Here is a 19908-nt window from a genome sequence, read left to right as displayed (position 1 = left end):
TGCCAAGCAGCATTCAAGGGAACCTCTTTACACATCTCTTGGCACTAGGCTTATGTTTTCAGTTTTAAAAACATTTCTTCTCCTTTTATGGTATTTTTCCCCAAGGATTCTGTGTAATGAGGGACCATAAGTGTCCTGAAGAAAGAATACACAATTCTGATATGCTTTTATCTTTGATACTCTCAAAAGTATGTTCTTGTTTCATACATTTAACACTTCAAGCGGTAAAAAAAAATAATTGGTGTTTAATACTTCAAAATTTTTAGTTTCCTAAAATACGTTTCAGCAGGCACATGAACACATGGAAAACTCTAGGACCCAAAAAGAGGAGAATATCCCAAACTAGGCACAATGGCTAAGTTTATTGTTGTATTATTTGATGGCTTTCATATTAAAAAGTGGTTATTTTTTTGTTGCTGGTGTTCTGGGTTTTTTTTTGTTCCCCATAAAAGTTAGGCCTATTTTCTATTTTTTAACGTTAAAGAAACTTCTAGGCAGTGCATGATTATTTATCACATATCATTAAGCGAGCCATGTAAGCGTACATGATTTTTCCTACAATACTGGTATGGTTCAGTATCAACTATCATGTAAGATTCAACTACTACAAATTCACACTACTGCTGTTGACCACATTGGGATATGAAGATAACCTTAAGAAAATCACGAAGCTTCTATTTCTCTACTGTAGCAGAAAGTCATGATATTTTCAAATCTTGAGACAAGTTCTAGCTTCTCTCCTCTCTAAGTATTTTTATTTTTAAAAAATCAACACACCAGTTTTGCAAAAACTTTCAGTGTCTCTAGAAGTAGGGGCCAGGCTGCTGCACAAATGCAGTGTACAATACCACCACTTTTGTTGCTGCAGATCTTCCTATTGCCCAACCCTTAAAAGGAAAGGCCACTCACATACCTTATGAGCTCCTATGATGTCAGGGAAGCAACCAAGAAATCCCTTATATTCATGATTTGTTTCCATCAAAAAGTGAAGATCTTTCTTTGGCTAATAAACAAAGTGTAAGCATTAGTAAAAAGTATCCATGGCATATTAACATCACAGAAAAGAAATTAAGATGCCAAAAAAGGGTGAGGGAAAAAAACAGAAGAATAGAAAAAACCCAAACCAAAGAGTCTTAATTGTTTGTTGCAAGTTTTTAATATTTCAAAAAGCCCTTATTAAAATATAAGCTCTTTAGAGTAAGGCACCAAGCACCAGTGAGCAGGTGCCTCTGTTCTTTGTTTTACTCAACACTAGTTTATGAAGTGAGGAGGTTTGCCTCAAATTTTCACTGAAGAGGAGTTATCAGTACAATCTCATTACAGATACAGATACGTACATGCACAGGTGCATCTCCTTAGTCACTGACTTGGAAAGCTGTTTTAAAAACAGACTCAACCTTGAGATCAAGAAGATCTGTGATTTAGAGACTTAAGCTTAATACACTAAACATCAATTTATGACTTGAATAGTGACACCAATCAGGATTTATTTAAGCTTGATTTTTACTGATTCAGGCAACTGCATGTCAAGACAATGAAATGCAGTAAGATCTGGATCCTGTAGACATCTGGGTAATGAAGGGGAAGGTAGAAACCTGATCCTTGATTAAATCTCATTCTTTTGTATGAGTAATGAAGACAGCTCGCTCACATCAGAAACCAAAACACATTTAAAGAGGAAGTAATAATTTTATTTTAGAAACCAGAATCTGAGCTTTCTGACCCAAAAGAAATACCTTCCTGTCACATCCCCCCCAAGTTGATACATAGTAGAAAAGATGATAGTGCATTTAAAAGTATTAATAGTAATTTCTTAATTGGTCTGGAGCACTAGCAGTTATGTTTTAAGAGAAGAAAAAAAAATAAGTCGGAGGTGATATGTTTGTACACATGATGCCAATGCATTCATAATATTCCTACCTGATCTGCTACGAGACTGGCGATTTCTTCATAAGTTTTTCCTGCTTCTGTTATTGCTCCATTGAGATCAGATTCTCCTAGAAGTAAACATCAGTGTTCTAATTACAGTAAGTCAAATACAGTAACAAACTTGCCTTGATTCAAAGCGAATCTCTACAATAGCTTATTTTACAACAATAAATGCCTAGTCATCATTTTATAGCCAGTAGTAATAAAGAAGTTAGAAAAACATTAGTAGTTTTTATAGCATTAAAGAAGGAAAACTCTGAAGATCTTGTAGAAAACGAATGCTAAAGGGACCACATAAACACTGATCTACTATAGTACTAGCACTATTCACTTCCATGATTCATAATTATACATAGTTTAAATACACAGGTATTCTTGCACATGGGGCAACAGGAAGCCTACCAGAACGGGAGGGAAGGGAGAATGAGGAGGGTGACACTAGAAGAGAGACTAACAAAGCTGAAGAGACACCTGCTGTTCTGATTCTTATACAAAGGATTTTCGTATCTGATAAGCAGTAAATTCTCCACAATGCCCTACTGAGCAGTGATGCCAGCCCTAAGCTCTCTAGCAGTTCTGCACTGTAATTGTTAGAAGGTCAGAGAAGCAGAAGGAGACACAACTAACTTTTTTTGTTACCAACAAGATTTCTGACCCTTTAGGGATCTCTTGGATAATATTTTCAGTATTTCTGTAAGAACTGCTGCTTTTGAAAGCAAGTTTCTAACTTTCATCATCATATGAAATAGATCAAAGGGACCCACAAACTACAATCAAAAATACAGACATCACCACAAATCCTAAACTAGGTAACACCACAAACACTCATAACACTATTACTAGCAGGACATGGCTACATGGGACAAAGATGGAAACAAGCCTTACATTCTTGTTTTTTTTCCATGCCACTTCACCTTTCCAAAGCACCACAGGTTTTTGTCATCCTTGTTAACTTGTCCAAAGCATGTAGTCAACAGTATGGAAAGCAAATTGAGGTAGAAAAAGGGGAAGGTATGATTTGCAGATATTGAATTTTAGTTTAAGAAAAAATTATTTTTCTCATCCTTTCAGACATACCTTGATATTAGGCAGCAGTCTTTTATTAACATTTTGGGTTTATTCTACAGATATTAATCAGTGATTTAATTTAAAATTAATAATTTAATTAATGATTAATTTGAACATTAAAATATCATCTTTTACTACAACATAAGGACCTATCTACGTTAGAGATTTATTAGATAGGATTCCTTCATTTTAACGTGTCTTAAAGAAAGCAAGGTAACAACTGAATGTTGCTTCAGTTCTATCAATCGATTCTTACTTTCCATTAGACTGGTTTCATAAAGCAGAATGCTTTGAGGGAAAGCTACTGATCCTAAGAACCAGTAAGCCCAGCAATACAAACACTGCTAAAGAAATATTTATTTTTCTCCTGTTTGAGCCTGTCTGGATAAAATAAAACTGACATGAAATCCCATTGTGAGATCTAAGAGGTACATAACTCAGAATGTATCTTCACATCATTGTAAAACAATAACAAAAAATTAAAGGAGATAAATTTCATTATTTCAGGTAGACTTAAATAATGTCATTATTTCAGAATTCCTCATGTCTGCTCAGAATTAACCCTAAGTAACCTTGATGTAATTGCTGCTTAGGCAACTGACTCCTAGATTTTGGGGCAAAACATGGTGTGGCTTTAATTAGAGTCAACAGCCAGGCTGGTCTAGATGTTGCTGTTCATAATGCTGTAAAAGATGATGACTTTCTATCTGAGCAAAAAGAAAGAGGAAGAGCATGTATATTTGAGTAGAAAGGGAAAACCCCTCCCTTCTCTGCAGAACTCAAAGGACCATCATAGATTGGATCTTCAAAGAACCTAGACAAACCCTCCCAAAGCCAATGCTCTTTCATTTGGGGGCAGCAGGGCACAAAGCCAGCTTGTAGAAGGTACAGGGTGCATTAAGAGTGTCTACTGCAAGCAGAGGCACTCCTTCAAAAGTAGGGCGCCCAAGTCATAGAAGGATATCTGCAGCTCCTCATGCTGCATCCTTTTCCTCTGCAATCTCTTTTTCAGGTAGTGCCAGGGCAGCCTTAAAGAGTCAGATTTCATCTCTCACCTGCCGCACCCTCCACACCAGGCCACCTTGTCAGAGACACTGCACACAACCCGCATGCTCACCCATCGGAGTAACCTGAATTCCATCAGCAGATTGCTCCTGATCACTGTTGTCAGCAGAGGTTTTGGTCAGTTTTGTTACCTGGACAAGGTCGAGTTTCTAGCATTCTCACCTTTTGAACCGATGGGAAACTGGGAATGGGCTTCTTAACTCAAGCTGTGAAAGCTGAGCTGGGTCTCAGTGCAAGGATATACCAGAGGCTCTTTAATCAATGAAAAAGCAGAAAGCCCCACATGCTGCTGACATTCACAAAATTAGAGCAGTGTGCATTACATATATCCCCACGAGAAACAGAGAGGGCTTAAAAGCATTGACTAAAGGTAGTTGTAAAAAGACCAGTTAAAATGTCCAGTAATATTCTACAGATATTTTAAGCCAACCACGAGGAGAAATTAATATTTTCATTGATTTACAGGCCTGAATGCTATCATAGGAAGATGAAGAAAATGTAAAACTACAAGGTGTCTTTTGGAGATGTTTAGCAGAGCATCTCTTAGCAGTTCAACTGCTTGGTAAATGCCAGTGATTATCACCTCTGAGGGAATACACCAGGTATATTGAGGGAACTAATACTCTGTGAGGCTTGACTGGGGCAGCAGAATTTTTTTTGGCAAGAAGTGTTTTTGTTTTCTTTTCTTTCAAAGCATGTTTTAACAGAATCCAGGAGTAAAAAGATCCATCCAGGAGTAAAAAGATCCAGTTTGATGTACAAGGGAACTACTTGTAGCAATATTTTTCTTGACAAGTACACCCCAGACTGACACCATTCAGCATGCAAGCAGCCTGTAAGACAAGATGTGCTTGTTGCTAGCTGGCAGGATAGTGAAACTTGCGTGCAACTGCCTAACAAAATTCCTGAGGGATGCTGTAGGATTAGGAGATCTTACTAGGGGTGAATGGCATACCACAGCCATTCGCATTTTCTTAATATAGCAGAAAGACTCACCCAGATTTGGTGCCGCAAAAGAGAAGCCATGATATTTAAGGCTGTGTTAACCTAAGACCATTGCATGATGCGATAAGATAGACAACATAGTGCCAGGCTGCAAGACACTTCTGGGCATATTCTGAAGCTGCCCAATATGCATTTTTGGACCAGGATCCAAATACCTTCAAAGCACCTGTTCTTAAAACTGATCAGACGGTACATAGGCCCATGGCCAAGTTAAAGGAGAACCTCTCAATGTGTCCTGAATAGTTTTAAAGGTAACCATTGCCTCTGCAAATACCTGGGACAGATTCCTGATATGCTCTGTGCCTGGCAAATAATTGATAAGGCTCAATCTGTAGCATAAGAAAACAAACTTGAGTGAGTCAGATTAATGAGTTCATCTTGCTTGGTGCAATCTTAAACATTTTAGGCTGGAAATTGGAAGCGAAGGCAGTAGACATTCACTGCACATACACCGCACATAAGGATTTTCAGTGCAAGCAGGCAGCACTGAAAGGGGTAAGGACAGTAGATACATCCCATCCTAACAGTGCAAATGAACCAGCTAACAGTGTATTCAGCATGTCAGAAGTCAGCTAACAATAGCTGGTAATGTTCGTGTCATCAAGTCAGTTGTTGCAATCTTCAGTGGCCTATATACTCAAACTTACAGAACTCAAGTATTTAAAAAAAAAAAAAAAAAAAAAAAAGAGGATGAAGCTATTCAGATCCCAACACAAACTGAACTCAGCACCTTTAAGTACAGCTGGAGTAGCCATTCCTCCTTACTGATAGTCCAGAAAAATCACACAGTCACACCCCATATTCAGTTTAGCTAGTACTTTTTCATTTAAAGGAATGTGCCTTCTATTAAATACTGAGATCAGGAAAGCCACATCCACATCCTATCAGTTTAAATCCAAGTGCTTATGTCTCTTGCATAGCGCCTGCTTAATCCACAGACCTGTACTCGAGGCAACCATCAAATGGAATTGTACACGAACAGCAGGCAGGACAGTGAGGGCAGCAGTGATGAAGACTTTTAAAGCAACACGTGCACTGCACTTATTCTCTCTTCCTGGGAACTCAAATTAAAAATCAAAGAATCCCATATATTATTATTTCTGAAAAAAATGCACTGGTATACCTGTTATTAAAAAGAGCAAAATACATGGAATGAGGACAAAGGCGTCAGTGGGAAGGGCATTTTCCTCAGCAAGATAATCGGGCGCAACTAAGTACAACTGTGCAAAGAGCGAAGAAACATCCTTGTCTTGTTCCCAAGCATCACGTGATCTATTTTTTCACACCATTTGAAGATGCTGGAAATCAAATTGAAGCTTTCCTTCATAAGGTTGTTCTGCAAGTTTGCATCCTAGCTTTAAGCCATATTGTTTTCCCTTTACCCTGGCAAAAGAATGTGTGTTATAGTTCAAGCAATTTTCAATCCTTTCTCAAGAACTCTTGCTACAGATTGTATCTGGCTAGGATTTACAAGTTTTCTAACCTATGCTAGGAGTACCTATCTACGCAAATACCCTACTTGATTCTCAAATCCAGAAGTAACATTTTAGGCAATATGCAGTGTTCCAATTCTAACTAAGCAGTCATCCTATTGAAGTACAGAACAAAGATGAGACCTACCTACAGGAACTATGCCTATTCCCAATGTTTCCAGCAGCAGAAAACCTGAGTTTCAGAAGTGTTTTCATTTTAATACATGGTTTATGGGGCAAAAGGCTTTAAGAGTACAAAGCAAGGGATAGATGAGTAGTCAGACTAAGTACTGGTCAACTAAAAGTCTTAAGACAGAAAGATTTCAGGAAGCCTCTATGCTATAACATGTAAGTAATTTTGCTATTAAGTCTGGAAAAAAGAAAGAAAAAACGAAAACAAAACCAAAAACCATTTGACAAGAGAATCTCAGAGAAAATAGACTCAATAAGCTCCTTCTGGAATAAGAGGAAATATTTTTCAGTTAACTGGAAAACATCAGCAGAACTTAACATATCAAAGCAGGATTTTTAAGTTCGACCTAAAGACTACATTTTAGGAGAACTTTGAGCCATTGAATGCCCTCCTTTTCCCTCCCACAACTTTCATACCTAACATTACAGGCTCTATTATAGGGTTCTTGAAGGAAAAGGAAAAGTAAAGGACCAGAAAAGGCTGCAGTAGCTATCCTCCAGCCCACAGAATGGTATACAAAAATCTTGTAGTAAGTTTTCCATCCTCATGTGCAGTTGTGGTTTCATGAAGTCACACAATAGTTCTGTGACAGGTATTTTCAAGGCAACATTTTCTCCCCTCTCCTTTGATATCACAAAAAATGCTACAGCACGTTTTGTCAATCAGGTCAGTAAGAAGGTTATATATTAATGAGATCAAGCTAAACTCCTCCACCACCACTAACCCACCACATGATTATACACTGAGAGAAAACAAGATTGCAGACTAGAATATAAAAACCCCATAATACACACAGGAAAACAAGTTTTTAGTATTTTTTTCCCAGAATCATGTTTGGCATCTAAAGATCAAAGAGGAAAGCATTAAGATCTTTAGCAAAAAATGTAGCATGATGTAATTAAAATATATTTTGTTAAGTAAAGTACAAATGAAGCTACACAAGTACCTTGGTATCCACTAGTGCTGAAGACCAGTGCCAGGCTCTGCAATGCTTTTCCTATCTTCTGGTATTCCTTGGGTAGTGCTGAAAGTGGGAAAAGGATGGGCAAAAAAAGGGAAACAGAAGGAAAAACCCGCAAGGGTAAGTGAGACTGAATCTGTGTATTTCCAAAACTTGATAGAAGCAGATGTCAAAACCAGCTAGGTTTTACATTTCTTCTAGTGAAGCATTTACTAGCACGTTCTTTCCCCCACCCCTGCTACAGATGTTCCAAAACTGGATAAAACAATTGCAATCTGAATTCCAGAAAGCCACAAACAGCTAGGGAAACAGTGTGTGACTGCTATTAAAAAAAAAAAAAAAAAAAAAAAAAAAAAAAAAATCTCACAGCACTCCTAAACTCAGTCCTCCTATGCGTACAGTGAGATGTTTTTCTCCCCCTCATGAGCAGACTTTACCCTTCTGGGCAGGGCAGTGGTGAGAAGTACTGCAGCGATATGGAGAATAGATCTGATTAATATTTTAAGAAATGAGATTATTATACAGACCTATAATACCTGAACTCTCCTCAAATCATGGATTTGACATTTAAAAGTACTAGAAACCAAGATTATCTAGGGATAAAAATTGATGCAATTATCTGAATAATAAACTGTTTTTTATAATTATTTATTGAAAATGTATGCATAAATTGCTTCCTCACGATGAAGTCGGTAAGTTGTGATTTATGAGTGCTTTCATTATTAACACTCTGAATACCACCACCCCAGATGCCTTAAAAGCAATCTGAAAAGCAAAAGCCATTTTTATAAGCTACCTATGCTAGTAGGTTAAAACCCAAGTAGATATGCTTCTTGTCATCAAATATTTGTATTCAGAGTGTGTGCTGTCCAGGTAAGTAGCAGGTCTTTAGCTGCTCTAGCATCCCACACAATCTGATTTCCACAGAAGAACCCCTTTGTGTGGTTAAAAAAACACCACAAAAACCAACCCTCCCTAAACTGCGTAATTTTATTGATAATCTCTGATCAAGTTCTTGCCCAGAAGTTAAATTTTTTTATAACTGGTATTTCTTATACAACATGTACCATTCAGAGTACTAGAGTTCTCTTATCAGCCATTAACTTGTTACTGAATCCCCAGCGGAAACTTCAGTGAAGAACATTTGGTTTCTTTTTACTTGCATTTAAGAAGTTTCCACTCAGTCATTTTAAATATCATAGAATGGAATGCACGTAACTATTGCTCAGGAAGTGCCAAAAATACTTTTGACTAGGAGTTGGGGCTAGAGCTGACAGAGAACTTAAAACCTAAGAGACTATTAAAGTTCTTCAGTTTTGCATGTGCTAATTTACCAGTCTCCTTTTTCTATTCAGTATGAATGCCTGGAACACTAAAAAGTTATAATTTTCAACACAATCACATCTGACTTACTGCCTTTATTCTAACTAATTAATAGCTGTAAGTATTAGAAGAGTCATTCCACACCTAAAGCACTTGTGTCATAAGCTTAGGCAGAATTTAGTAGCGAACAGAATACTAAATTTCTATTGTAAGCACAAGTCACAGCCAGCCCTTAACGATGGTGGTTTTGGTCACTGCTTCCATAACTGCACAGCAACGCTATTTTTCTAGTCTCAGAGGGACCTTTTTCCTTCCCCTGCTCTCTGGTTCTCCCCTTGGTATCGTCATTTCCTCGTGAAGCAAGATCTACACAATGTTAGAGCTGTGTCCTGTGTTACAACTATCTTTGACCAGCAGGAGGGTCAGTGATGTGCTGAAGGAAACCCTGATATTCAAAGTGGGGAAATGTAAATAATTTAAAGTTCACATCCTACAGATACTAAGGTATAATGTAATCACTACCAGAAGAGACTGGGCTTCTATACTTCCCATTCCCTCCAGTCAGGCCCAGATACTCAACTGTAGTGTTAGATTAGAAATAAAGAGATAACTCAGGAGATGTATGTACTCCCAAGGCTGGGGACAATGTTTTCTTGTGGGAGTTAGAGAGGAGAAAAAAAAAAAGAGGAAGGGAGGGGAAAAAAAAAAAAAAAAAAAAAAAAAGGAGGAGATTTATGTGATAGGTCTTTGGTCACCAGACACTACAGCCTGCTCTGAAGTGTTTATTAGGATCCTCAGCTGTAGTACCTGCTTCCTTTCAATAGCTGCCTTGTGGTGGCCACAAACACTGAACACTGCTGTGGACTAGGAAATTAGAGCCCAGGCAGAGTCATAGGGACTTGGTGTGAAGTTCTGCAACCCTAAATATCTGTGGGAAGGAAGAGACAAGATAGGAGAAAAAGAATTGGGCTAAAGATTAAGTTAGAATCAAGTTGTTTTTTTCTTTTCTTTTTCTTTTTTTAATCTCATTTAATCTTTAAATCATTCTTCCTGGCATGCAAGAATCCTAAATAAGGGGTTAATAAAATGCAACCATTTATAATTTCATCAGACAGGTCTACTGAGCTCTTGTCACTTAAATGTAGATAAATGACAAATATATGAGAACAGGTCCAACGAGGGCTTTAGTTGGATTACTAGAATTATTTAACTTAATGTTTTTAAACCTATGGGCAGGGACCAGATATTTCTGTTATGAGAGAAAGAAAACAAACAGACAGAAACACAAACAGAAAACTTGCACAAGTTATATTCTCAGACACTCAAAGCAGCCAGAATGCCATACAGTTCTCATGATAATTCACAATTTCCTTTAGTTTTAAAATGTGCCTTGAGTTATAAACAACAAAAACAGTGACAAAAAAAAAAAAAAACAACAAAAAAAACACAGAGAAAAGTAACACAGAAATGACTGCTGAGTTCAGAAGGGACACTTACGCCCTGTACACCTCTTCCAGTGCTCTTGTCCGACTGTCAGCAGCTCTTTAACTCCATCATCCATTGCTTTGGTGAACCTACCCACTGCATCACATTTCTGTTCTCTGTGGCGGTTGGAAAAAGCAAAAACAAAAAGCACTTTAACAGATGCATTACACTAACTTTAAATGCAATATTGAAATGTTTAGTAGTGCCAACTAGGTCTTAAGAAAATTAATCAAAGAAATAAATTAATTCCTTGAAATCCCCACTGGTTTACTGAGGTCAGAATTTCCCTCTTTAGATACAGCCATTTTTAATTCTATATTTCCCCTCTCTGTTAAACATGTGGTACTGCATTATCATTCTTATTAGTTACCTTAACAAAAAAAAAAAAGCTGCTAGCTAAATATCCTCAAATAACGGGACAGCAAAATCTGATCTGAGGAAAATGCATCCCTTGAGCACTTAACACAAATAGAAGCACCTCACATTGACAGGAAATTACATGTTAGAGTAACAGAAGTAGAAAAATTCATACAACAATGAACAAATATGAAGAAAATAATTGTTCTAGATATTTTAATAAAAGACTAAAATGGGTAATAAAAATTAAATAAAAATTAATATAGCAGTTCTTCTAGGGAAATATATTTCTAGGAAAATATATCTGTGTAACTTTATATTGACAATAACTTTGTGTTCAGTTGTACTCTAGAGAGGAAACAAACAAAAAAAAAATCACTGATGGTCAAAAGAGAATTCTGAATTAGTATGCGCCTTTTTACCCCTCTTAAAGCAAGTTTGCATGCAGCTATCAAAACTTTCCTTTAACATTAGCACTGCATACACAGAGATGCTATGTGAACTCTACAAAAGAAAACTAGACATATATTTTATAATTTTCAATCAGAATTATTCAAACTGCATCAGATTTTACAAATGCACTCCGCCAAAGCCTCTATGAGACAGCTCTCACAGCAAGGCAACCCCAAGCGACTCCCCAGAGCCAGGCCCAACCACCTAGAGGCTCCCACCTCCTTCCTCAGCTGAAAGCCCTACCCAAGGAGTTACTTGCACAGAAAAAGAACATGGGCTTTCCAAGACGCCCTTGTTTTACTACCCTTTTCCCAGTAGCAAATCATCCTTTAATTTTTTGTACTTTACGGTATCATGATCAAAGAAAAAGTTCATGAACCAGTACAGGGTTACCATCCTTTGAGCAAAATCAGGATGACACAAGACTGCCAAAGTACTAGCAAAATTGTTTCAGTAAAGAATGGCTTTTTACTGAAGAACCTACAAATGACTGAACAAGCTGGTTTGTCCACTTACAGGAGCAATGGCTTTCAAGACTGTGTTCACACACACTTTTAACAGCACCCTGAGACATTCCCAGGAGCATCTGGAACATGGTGTGGATGTCTGGGGGTTACAACCACCCCTGCAATGTGTGGAGATAGGTCCTCAGAACCACCCCGGGCTGCCAGCCCCAATCCCAGCAGCCAGTATCCCCACAGGCTCCTTGCCTGCCCTTACCCTGTTTCGGGACAAACTGCTAGCAGACCACATGCTGGTTGTTCCCTGCCAAGATTCTGCATATAATATAATCGTTCTCTCCTGCACCCTATGTACAAAATCCTCCCTCTGGTTCACCCGTTCAGCTTTTATACCACTGGGATATATATAAAGTACATCACAAAGTAGCCAAATTTGAAATCCTCATGTTCACAGTGGCAGTGACCTAAAAACGTCCATCTTTTTTACTAGTACAGAACTGCTACCACACAGCTATTATATACACCCTAAAATGCACTGCATCACTTGGATGAAGCCGATGCCAGGATATTTCCAGGTATAGATACACTACTGCTTTGCTACTATAAACACTTCTGTCTAGTTTATCCACAGATTCAGACACAAAACACTATCCAAGTTTCTGTGTTCTGCAACAGCAAGCAAAGCATGTCATGCATACTACAAATCTTAGAAGAAAAATGATTAAGCTTAAAGGAGCGTAATCAAAGGCTTCAGAGTAAATTCAGTCTTTCACTCTATAATACCTAGAGGTCTACCACCAAGAGAACTACACGTAAAAATTTATGTGTGTATATATGTAAACACATACATATATAAAAGAAATACACCTATTTGCACTTCCTGAAGGTTACACCAAAAATGTAGTAATCCGTTTAAAATGAAATTTGATAATTAAAGTCACTTTTCACTTTTAATAGCTCCCTGTGGATTCCAGACATTAGAATCATACTGTATGCATTATATACAAGTATTTTACATAAACGTTCTTTTCCTTGATGGTCCACCTACAGTTATCCTAAACTACGTGGTAAATCTAGCACACTTTGAAACTGTTTACAATCAAAGGATTAAAGATCAAAATATACTTCCATAGCAATATAAAACGTAACTCCATAGCATCTGCCAGTACTTTAGGATCAGTATTCAGCTACTGAAGTCAAAGAGACATCTCATGGAGTTCCACTAAGTTTTGGAGGGGTTGATATGAAAATTTCATCAAACAATTTTTCAGCTCTGCCTTGATGAATACCTCTTCAAATCCATGAATATATCTGCATGATTACTATTCTAATTTTATATGAGCTCAGTATCTGTTACCTATCCAGACACAGAATGTCCACGCAAAAAGAAATCACCTTACATTTCTACCATGTCCAAGTCAGGAGCTTCTGGTTCCATTGTAGAAAAGATCAGGACTCCTACAGTTTCATCTTTTTCTGCCTTCCGCTTTCCAGTTTTCCACTCCTTGGGAAGACAAAAAAAAAAAAAAAAAAAGACAAAGAAAAGCAAAGTTTCACTACCACTGTTCATGGGCATGCACTTAAGCAGTGAATGAAATGTTTAAGGGAACAGTTAACCAATAGACCACCCATAAATTAAAACCTTTTAAATGAAAGTTTCAGTGGGGCTATGGTTTCTGTTCCCCCTGCCCTACCTGTGTACTTTGTTTTCTAGATTCTGGGGTCAAAAGACCCTTCTTGTATATTACTGAAATTCAATGTAGGAGCAATTATATTCAGCTGTCTCTGCACATGTGATAGTGCTGATATCAGAAGCTACTCAAGAAGATCATGAGGCTATTATGCAATTGCCATACTAAGTTCTTAGCAGGAACAGATAAAATGGTTAAAAATTCCACATGTATTGCAACATCTGTTCTGTTTATATCAGTGCATAAGTTAGATACTAAGAACTGCTGACTAGCTACCACAATTATACAACTCTCCACTGGCTCTCCAAATACCACTTCACTAGGACTGCTACTTACTATGTTATTAAGACTCTACTTACAGGATCACAGTTTCAGTTGGAAGTGACCTCAGGAGGTTTGTAGTCCAACCTCCTACTCAAAAATGGTCAGCCATGACCTCAGTTAGTCAGGTCTTTATCCAGTCTGGTCTTAAAAACTCCAAGGATCATTTACTTTTTAAGCAAAATCTGCATGTATTTAGAATTATGACTATTTTGAGGAGAAAGCAGCAGTTTTATTGTTTATTTTTTCATACTTAGATACCCAAATCAGTAACAGAGCTGGAGCTCAGTGATGAAGAAGCCATTATTTACTGAAAGTGAAGATATTAAAGCCTCTTTAAAAAGCATAAGAAAACATGGGGGGTAGGGCATGGCAATAAAAACAGGCTGGCTATATCAGGTAAGACTGCAGCACAATGCTGTTACAACCCATTCCAGGGAAAATTGTGTTTTTGAGGGAGGGGAGTTTGTTTTTAAATATAATACAGGATCAGATACATCCAACATCTGCTACAAAGTAGCTTCTGTTAGCAAAGCAGTACCAATCAGAGGACTCCAGTGATTAGTCAGTCTAACAGAGACAGAGCAGGGCAACAGGCAAAGGAGTTGTTTTGCTATGTTCCTAGTCTGCTGGAGAACACAAACTGTCCTTAGAAAGAGACTGGCAAAGCTACTTTAAAGAGCACACCTCTGTTGGAACGGCATACTGCACTTCACACAAGCAAGTTTATGCTTCCTTTTGATGAACTGGCTAAGCTGGTTAGTAAACACAGCAGTTTTCAGCCCGTTGCTGCTGCCCACATCAGGGCAAAGGAGAAGGCTACGAAGCCGAACGCGTAGTTTGAAGGGCAGTGGTGGGGGGAGCAATTCCTCAGTCTCAGTCTGTGTGTGAACTCCATTTCATACCTTCTCATCTCGGAAATTGAGAAATTGCTGGAACACTTCACTTTCTGAGACAACAGGATGGCGACACATCCTTGTCATCCAAGCTTGCAATCTCTCCATACGCATTTTGATAAATTCTTCTTCAAAGCGCCCTGTTACACATTGAACAGTAATTGTTACATTTCTACTCTAGCACCCCCGTTTTTTGGTGTTTTTTTTTTTTTGTTTGTTTGATTTTTATTTTTATTTTTTAATTAAAACAGAATCTGTAACTCATCTGGTGAGTTATTAACCATTTAATGACTCAACTTACAAGAAGACAACATTATGCTGACAAATCTGAAGAACCTTAAATTACAGCATATTGTTACTGACCAAGAGTACTCTTCCTTTTAAAGACAGTCAGGAAATAAAAAACCATAATACCCACCCACAACTCAAATTTGGGGGGGGTAGAAACGACATGGGGATGGAACCCCAAAACCAAAAAAAAAACTTTTGGATGGAAAAAATTAGGTATTCAGATGACCCAAGAGAGAAGCTAGGCACAGGCTCTGAATGCAGATATTTTTCTGATACAGTCTAGTACATCCTTGGTCTGTAAGGCTCAAAAACATTGGAGAAAAAGGAACTACTTATTTTCCAAGTCGTCATGTCCTAGCTAACAAAGCATTTCAAATTGGACTGCTCAGATACAAATAGAATATTTAAAAACGCAGTACCTCCCATAAGCATATTTCTATACAGGTAAATGAATGTGTTAGGGAAAAACCTCAGAAAAAATCTGAATAACTCATATGTATAAACTGGTTAGAATACATACATGTAAGACTAACTGATTTTTTGGGTAGTTAAGATATTTTAACACAGTCTATTTAGATAAGTGACCAATTTATTGATTTTTTTTTAAAAAAACAGTAGTGCATCATCACTACATCAGTAGTGCACAATCACTATTTACAAGATATTTTTAGGTTTAGCACAAACTGTGTCTTTCTGAGAGAATCTTTTCCAATTAAAAAAAAAAAATGCATGACATCAGAATTCTAAAGCATACATTGAATACGATGTATTTGAAAGGAATGACAAATTCCTCCAGCACACAACTCTTTCAATTTCCATAGCAGCACAAATCACAAGCCTTGAATGCATGTACTCTTTCAACATAATTCTACTGTATAGTTACTATGGCAGCAGCTCTGCAAGGCTGAGGTTTTGGGGCTTCTTTTTTTTTTTTTTTTTTTTAAATTGGAAATATGGATACCAGCAAGACTAGCAGCTAAAGAACACAACTAGTGAAAAATGAAGTTTGGGTATGGGTACATTTCTTGCAAATTAGCGAGGGGAAAAAATAATAATTAAAAAAAAAATCAATTACTATGGAACAGACATTATATAACCTGCAGTAATACCTTATTCCACCCCTAATCTATACTGAAATCTCCGCAGCATTCCTTCCAGCATAAGGAATGCAAGGCAACAGGGAGAGTAGCATCTGGCAGTTGTGTGCTGGTTATTAGGCATATCATCACCAGCAAATCATGATCCTGAGCAAAGTCAGTCTGTTTGTAAAGAGTCTTGCTTTGCCAACACTAATGGACAGGAATACTTTTCTAGACAGTCTTCAGAAAGAAGCCTGCTAAACACAGGCCAATAATAAGCACTATTTTTTCAGAGTTCCTCATAATGTTTCAAAAAATACAGAAAAGGAGGCATGCTTTTTTTTTTTTTCTTCTTTGCATGAATCAAGTTATCCTCTCCCACAGACTCCAGAAGACTGAAATCCACATGCAAGGTTTAACTGTGATGCCAAACTCTTCAGTCTTTTAAAATACAGTTACAACAAAATCTAGAGATCCCATCAAGTCTTTTGGTTTCTTTTTAGTCTGCATGCACATGTTCAAGCAAAAATACTGGTGAATTCTAAACATGAAACTATGCGGAGGGGAGGAAGTCACTTCCTCACTTCTCAGTTTCCTTGGCTTTTATCCCAGCATCTGCATCAATGCTTAGCTTTCTTCAAACACAGCAGAGATGCTGCATTTTTCAGTGATGCCCACAGCCACACGGCTGGCAACATGCCAGCTTTTGTATGTTTGTTTTTTGGCTGGTCGTCTTAAAGACTGTTTAAAAATCTTACCAGAAAACACACAAGTAAAAATAGGCAAAAGTGATGCATTTTCCTCCTATACAGGTGTCCAATTCTTTTCTTCACATGCACTCTAGCACACCCTTGTAGGAAGGAAGCCAGAGACTACTGAAAACACACAGGCATTGCCACATTCAATTGCAATGACTGAACTCATGAGCATTTAAGGGGTCCAATCCCACTTCTCTTGAAGTCAGAACAAAAAGACTTCCTTAAACTTCAGAGAATTTGGTCAAGCTGAACTGACATCAAACTAGAGCAGAATGTTATACAAATGAAAGATGCTTTCTAAATCAAGTGTGAAATTGAGCAACAGGAGAAACAGCTCCAACATTTTACTTGTGAGCAAAAAACCCCAGTTTGTCAGGGGATGCGCTCCCTTTCCTCTGGGAGCTTTGCTTCAAAGATCCTACAACATAACATATTTACAATCAAATGCAGAAGAAAAAACAAACATCATCCCCTCGTCCCACTCCCAGAACCTCAAAAACCATTTCTCCAGACAACCAGCAAATATGGAACATAAGTAGTTACCTCTTCTCTCTAATAATAAATATTCTCTCCTGTAGTAACTAGGGGGGCTTTTTTTTTTTTGTTTGTTTGTTTGTTTTAAATCACTGGACTAGAGAAGTAAACCTGAGTTCTAAAATGATGCTCTTAGTGATGACACTATTATCAGTAGGCCATCACAACTCATCATAAATTTAAATTTTGAATGGTAAAAGGTTTGGGGCTTCTTGAGAGCTTCTTTAAAAATAGTGGGAAAAAAAAAAAAAAACAAAAAAAAAACAAAACAGTAAGAAATAACTGAACTTTGTAAAAAAGTATTCTTCTTTTCCATCCCATGAATTCACAACTTAGAATAATTACCTGTTACTTGCTTGTCTGGAAGAGATGGGATTGGAATGGCTAATCCAAATTTAACCAGGAGACGCTCATACAACCAGTCAAAGTGCTTGTATCTGTGGTTGACAGACCTGTTAGTGTTCTGTAAGAGAAATACAACTCAATTTTGACAGATATCTACAGATAGTGACATGAAACAAGTGCGACCAGAATAGTAAATACATGGCATGTATATAAAATTTCTGATTTAGAGCCTTGAATATGTAATTACAGGAGAACCTGAAATGCTAGAACAAATTAACTCTTTAGGGAAAAAAGTGTGACAACTACCACTTACTCTTACAACCCTGTTACCAAGTCACACAAACTGTTATTTATATGTACAAATGACCCATATTTGTGAGAGAGAAGAGCCCATTTCAGATACACTTACAGTGCAGGTCAGCTGATATTCAATGTAGCTCTTGAGGCCATACATTTTAGAACCTTTTTTGGGATCTGCCACCACACAGTCAAATGTAGAGGTAGGATAAACCCACATTGGGCCATAATCACCAATCTGTAAGAAATTGCAAACATTATGTTGTACCAACTGCATTAAATACATTATGTTGTACCAACTGCAAACAAAGAGACAAATACTTTCTTTCTCCAGTTCAAAGTTTCCACTGATTTCAGCAAAAGCTTGATAGTCAGAAAATAGAGGGGTTTCTCGCAACCAGAGATGACTGACCACAGTTATGTTAATCCTGTTAGGTATTTTACAATTCTTTCCAAGTAGGAATGTGATGAATTCTAGAGATTGCTAGTTCAACCACATTTCACTAAAACAGCATACAACTAGAAGAGTTTGGGTTTTAGATCAGAAGATGGCCTGACCATCATGACTGAATACTGCAAACCTTTATGAATGTAGCTCCTATGAATTAAATATCTATCTATATAATTAATTAATAGACAGTGTAATGCATTTGCTTTGCCTCCCAATCCCCCCAAAAAGCTTATTTTCATGATCACAAGTAATGATCACATGCAGATCCAGCATGAGGGAAAAAAGTACTGAAGAAAAAAAAAAAAATCAATACACTTAGAAGAAAATAATTAAGACTTTATCCTGAAAAATCCCTCAAATTATATATGACTGAGATGTAGTCTACCACAACTTTAAAATACTGAAACGGAATACAGTTTTATTATGACAGTTCTATTTCTAATTTTATGTTCAGTATCAGTTTCTTCTGACCCAAATACATACAGCAACCCCGAGGCTAAAGGTTAAATTGGGGAAAAAAGGAAGAGTGGGGAAGGTTAAAAAGAAAAACAAAAAACAAACCCAAACCAAAACACCAAAAACCAACCCCAAAACAAACCATACCACCCACACACAAAAACTACACACACATCTTCAACTTACAATTATGGGAATTTTCTCTTTGGGTTTTGCTAGCTGCTTTGCCAACAGATACTGTTCCATCCCAGGTTTTGCAAATCCAGGAAATCTAACAGAAAATCCAAAGTTATAAGTTTATTCCATATTTTTCTTCCTTTGACATATGCAGAATTACCTGGCAGTATGGGAAAAAACTCTTAGTATTTCTCAAGTATAGAAAAGAATTGATGTGGATTACTTAACCAACCAACAATTGGCCCTTCAAAAAGCAGAAAAGTTTGAGCTCCCAACCTCCAGCTTTTATTTGTGTAATACAGGCCCCTTCTTCCAAGGCAAAGTAGCTATTTGTGCTCTGCAGCCCATCAGAGCAAGCATTACTGGAGAACACAAAGCGACATCTGCCACTCCACTGCAGTCCACCCTCTCTGGAAATGCACACACACACCCCCCCCCCCCCCCCTTGTCCTGCCGTGTCAGATTATGAGACTTCAATCATCTGAAAGAACAATGAACTGCAGATTTATCAAGTGCTTCTAAACATGAGTTATGTTAAATAATTCATCCACCAATTAGAAAGAAAACTACACACACACCAAAAATCACTTAATGTCCTTAAAGTCTGCATAAAAAGTCTCATATAAAGCAAATAGTGGTCCTCTTTCTAATCAGGAATATACTTGGCCTTTGAAGTACTGTCTGCTTGCAGAAACAAGAGGACTAAAGTAGGTCTTCACAGACAAAGAACACTCTTAAATAAGGTATGTTTATGCTGGTTATACTAAATGGGTTTGCAAGAAGTAGATGCCATAACGATGCAGAGGTACTGTCGCAGAACTGGACAAAACCTCTACCGAT

The 19908-nt window shown here is 37.5% G+C and overlaps 1 protein-coding gene across 3 annotated transcripts in view; it reads right to left on the bottom strand.

The window, feature by feature from the left end:
* The window catches only part of SNX9 (sorting nexin 9), a 67002-nt gene that overhangs the window by 5577 nt on the left and 41517 nt on the right, over positions 1-19908 (bottom strand). For all 3 annotated transcript variants that reach the window (XM_033011645.2, XM_033011643.2, XM_033011644.2), the window contains exons 7-15: positions 19078-19162; positions 18097-18222; positions 17688-17805; positions 14690-14820; positions 13173-13276; positions 10514-10617; positions 7679-7756; positions 1921-1997; positions 914-1003 (exon numbers count right to left, since the gene is read on the bottom strand). In XM_033011645.2, coding sequence (XP_032867536.1) covers positions 914-1003; positions 1921-1997; positions 7679-7756; positions 10514-10617; positions 13173-13276; positions 14690-14820; positions 17688-17805; positions 18097-18222; positions 19078-19162 — 913 coding nt within the window. The remainder of the gene's footprint in view (positions 1-913; positions 1004-1920; positions 1998-7678; positions 7757-10513; positions 10618-13172; positions 13277-14689; positions 14821-17687; positions 17806-18096; positions 18223-19077; positions 19163-19908) is intronic.

This window comes from Tyto alba, unplaced genomic scaffold, assembly GCF_018691265.1.
Source record: "Tyto alba isolate M040663 unplaced genomic scaffold, T.alba_DEE_v4.0 Super-Scaffold_22, whole genome shotgun sequence".
In the NCBI taxonomy this organism is placed as follows: Eukaryota; Metazoa; Chordata; class Aves; order Strigiformes; family Tytonidae; genus Tyto; species Tyto alba.
The sequence above is the reverse complement of the archived record's forward strand: the minus strand, read 5'-3'. Positions and strand labels throughout refer to the sequence as shown.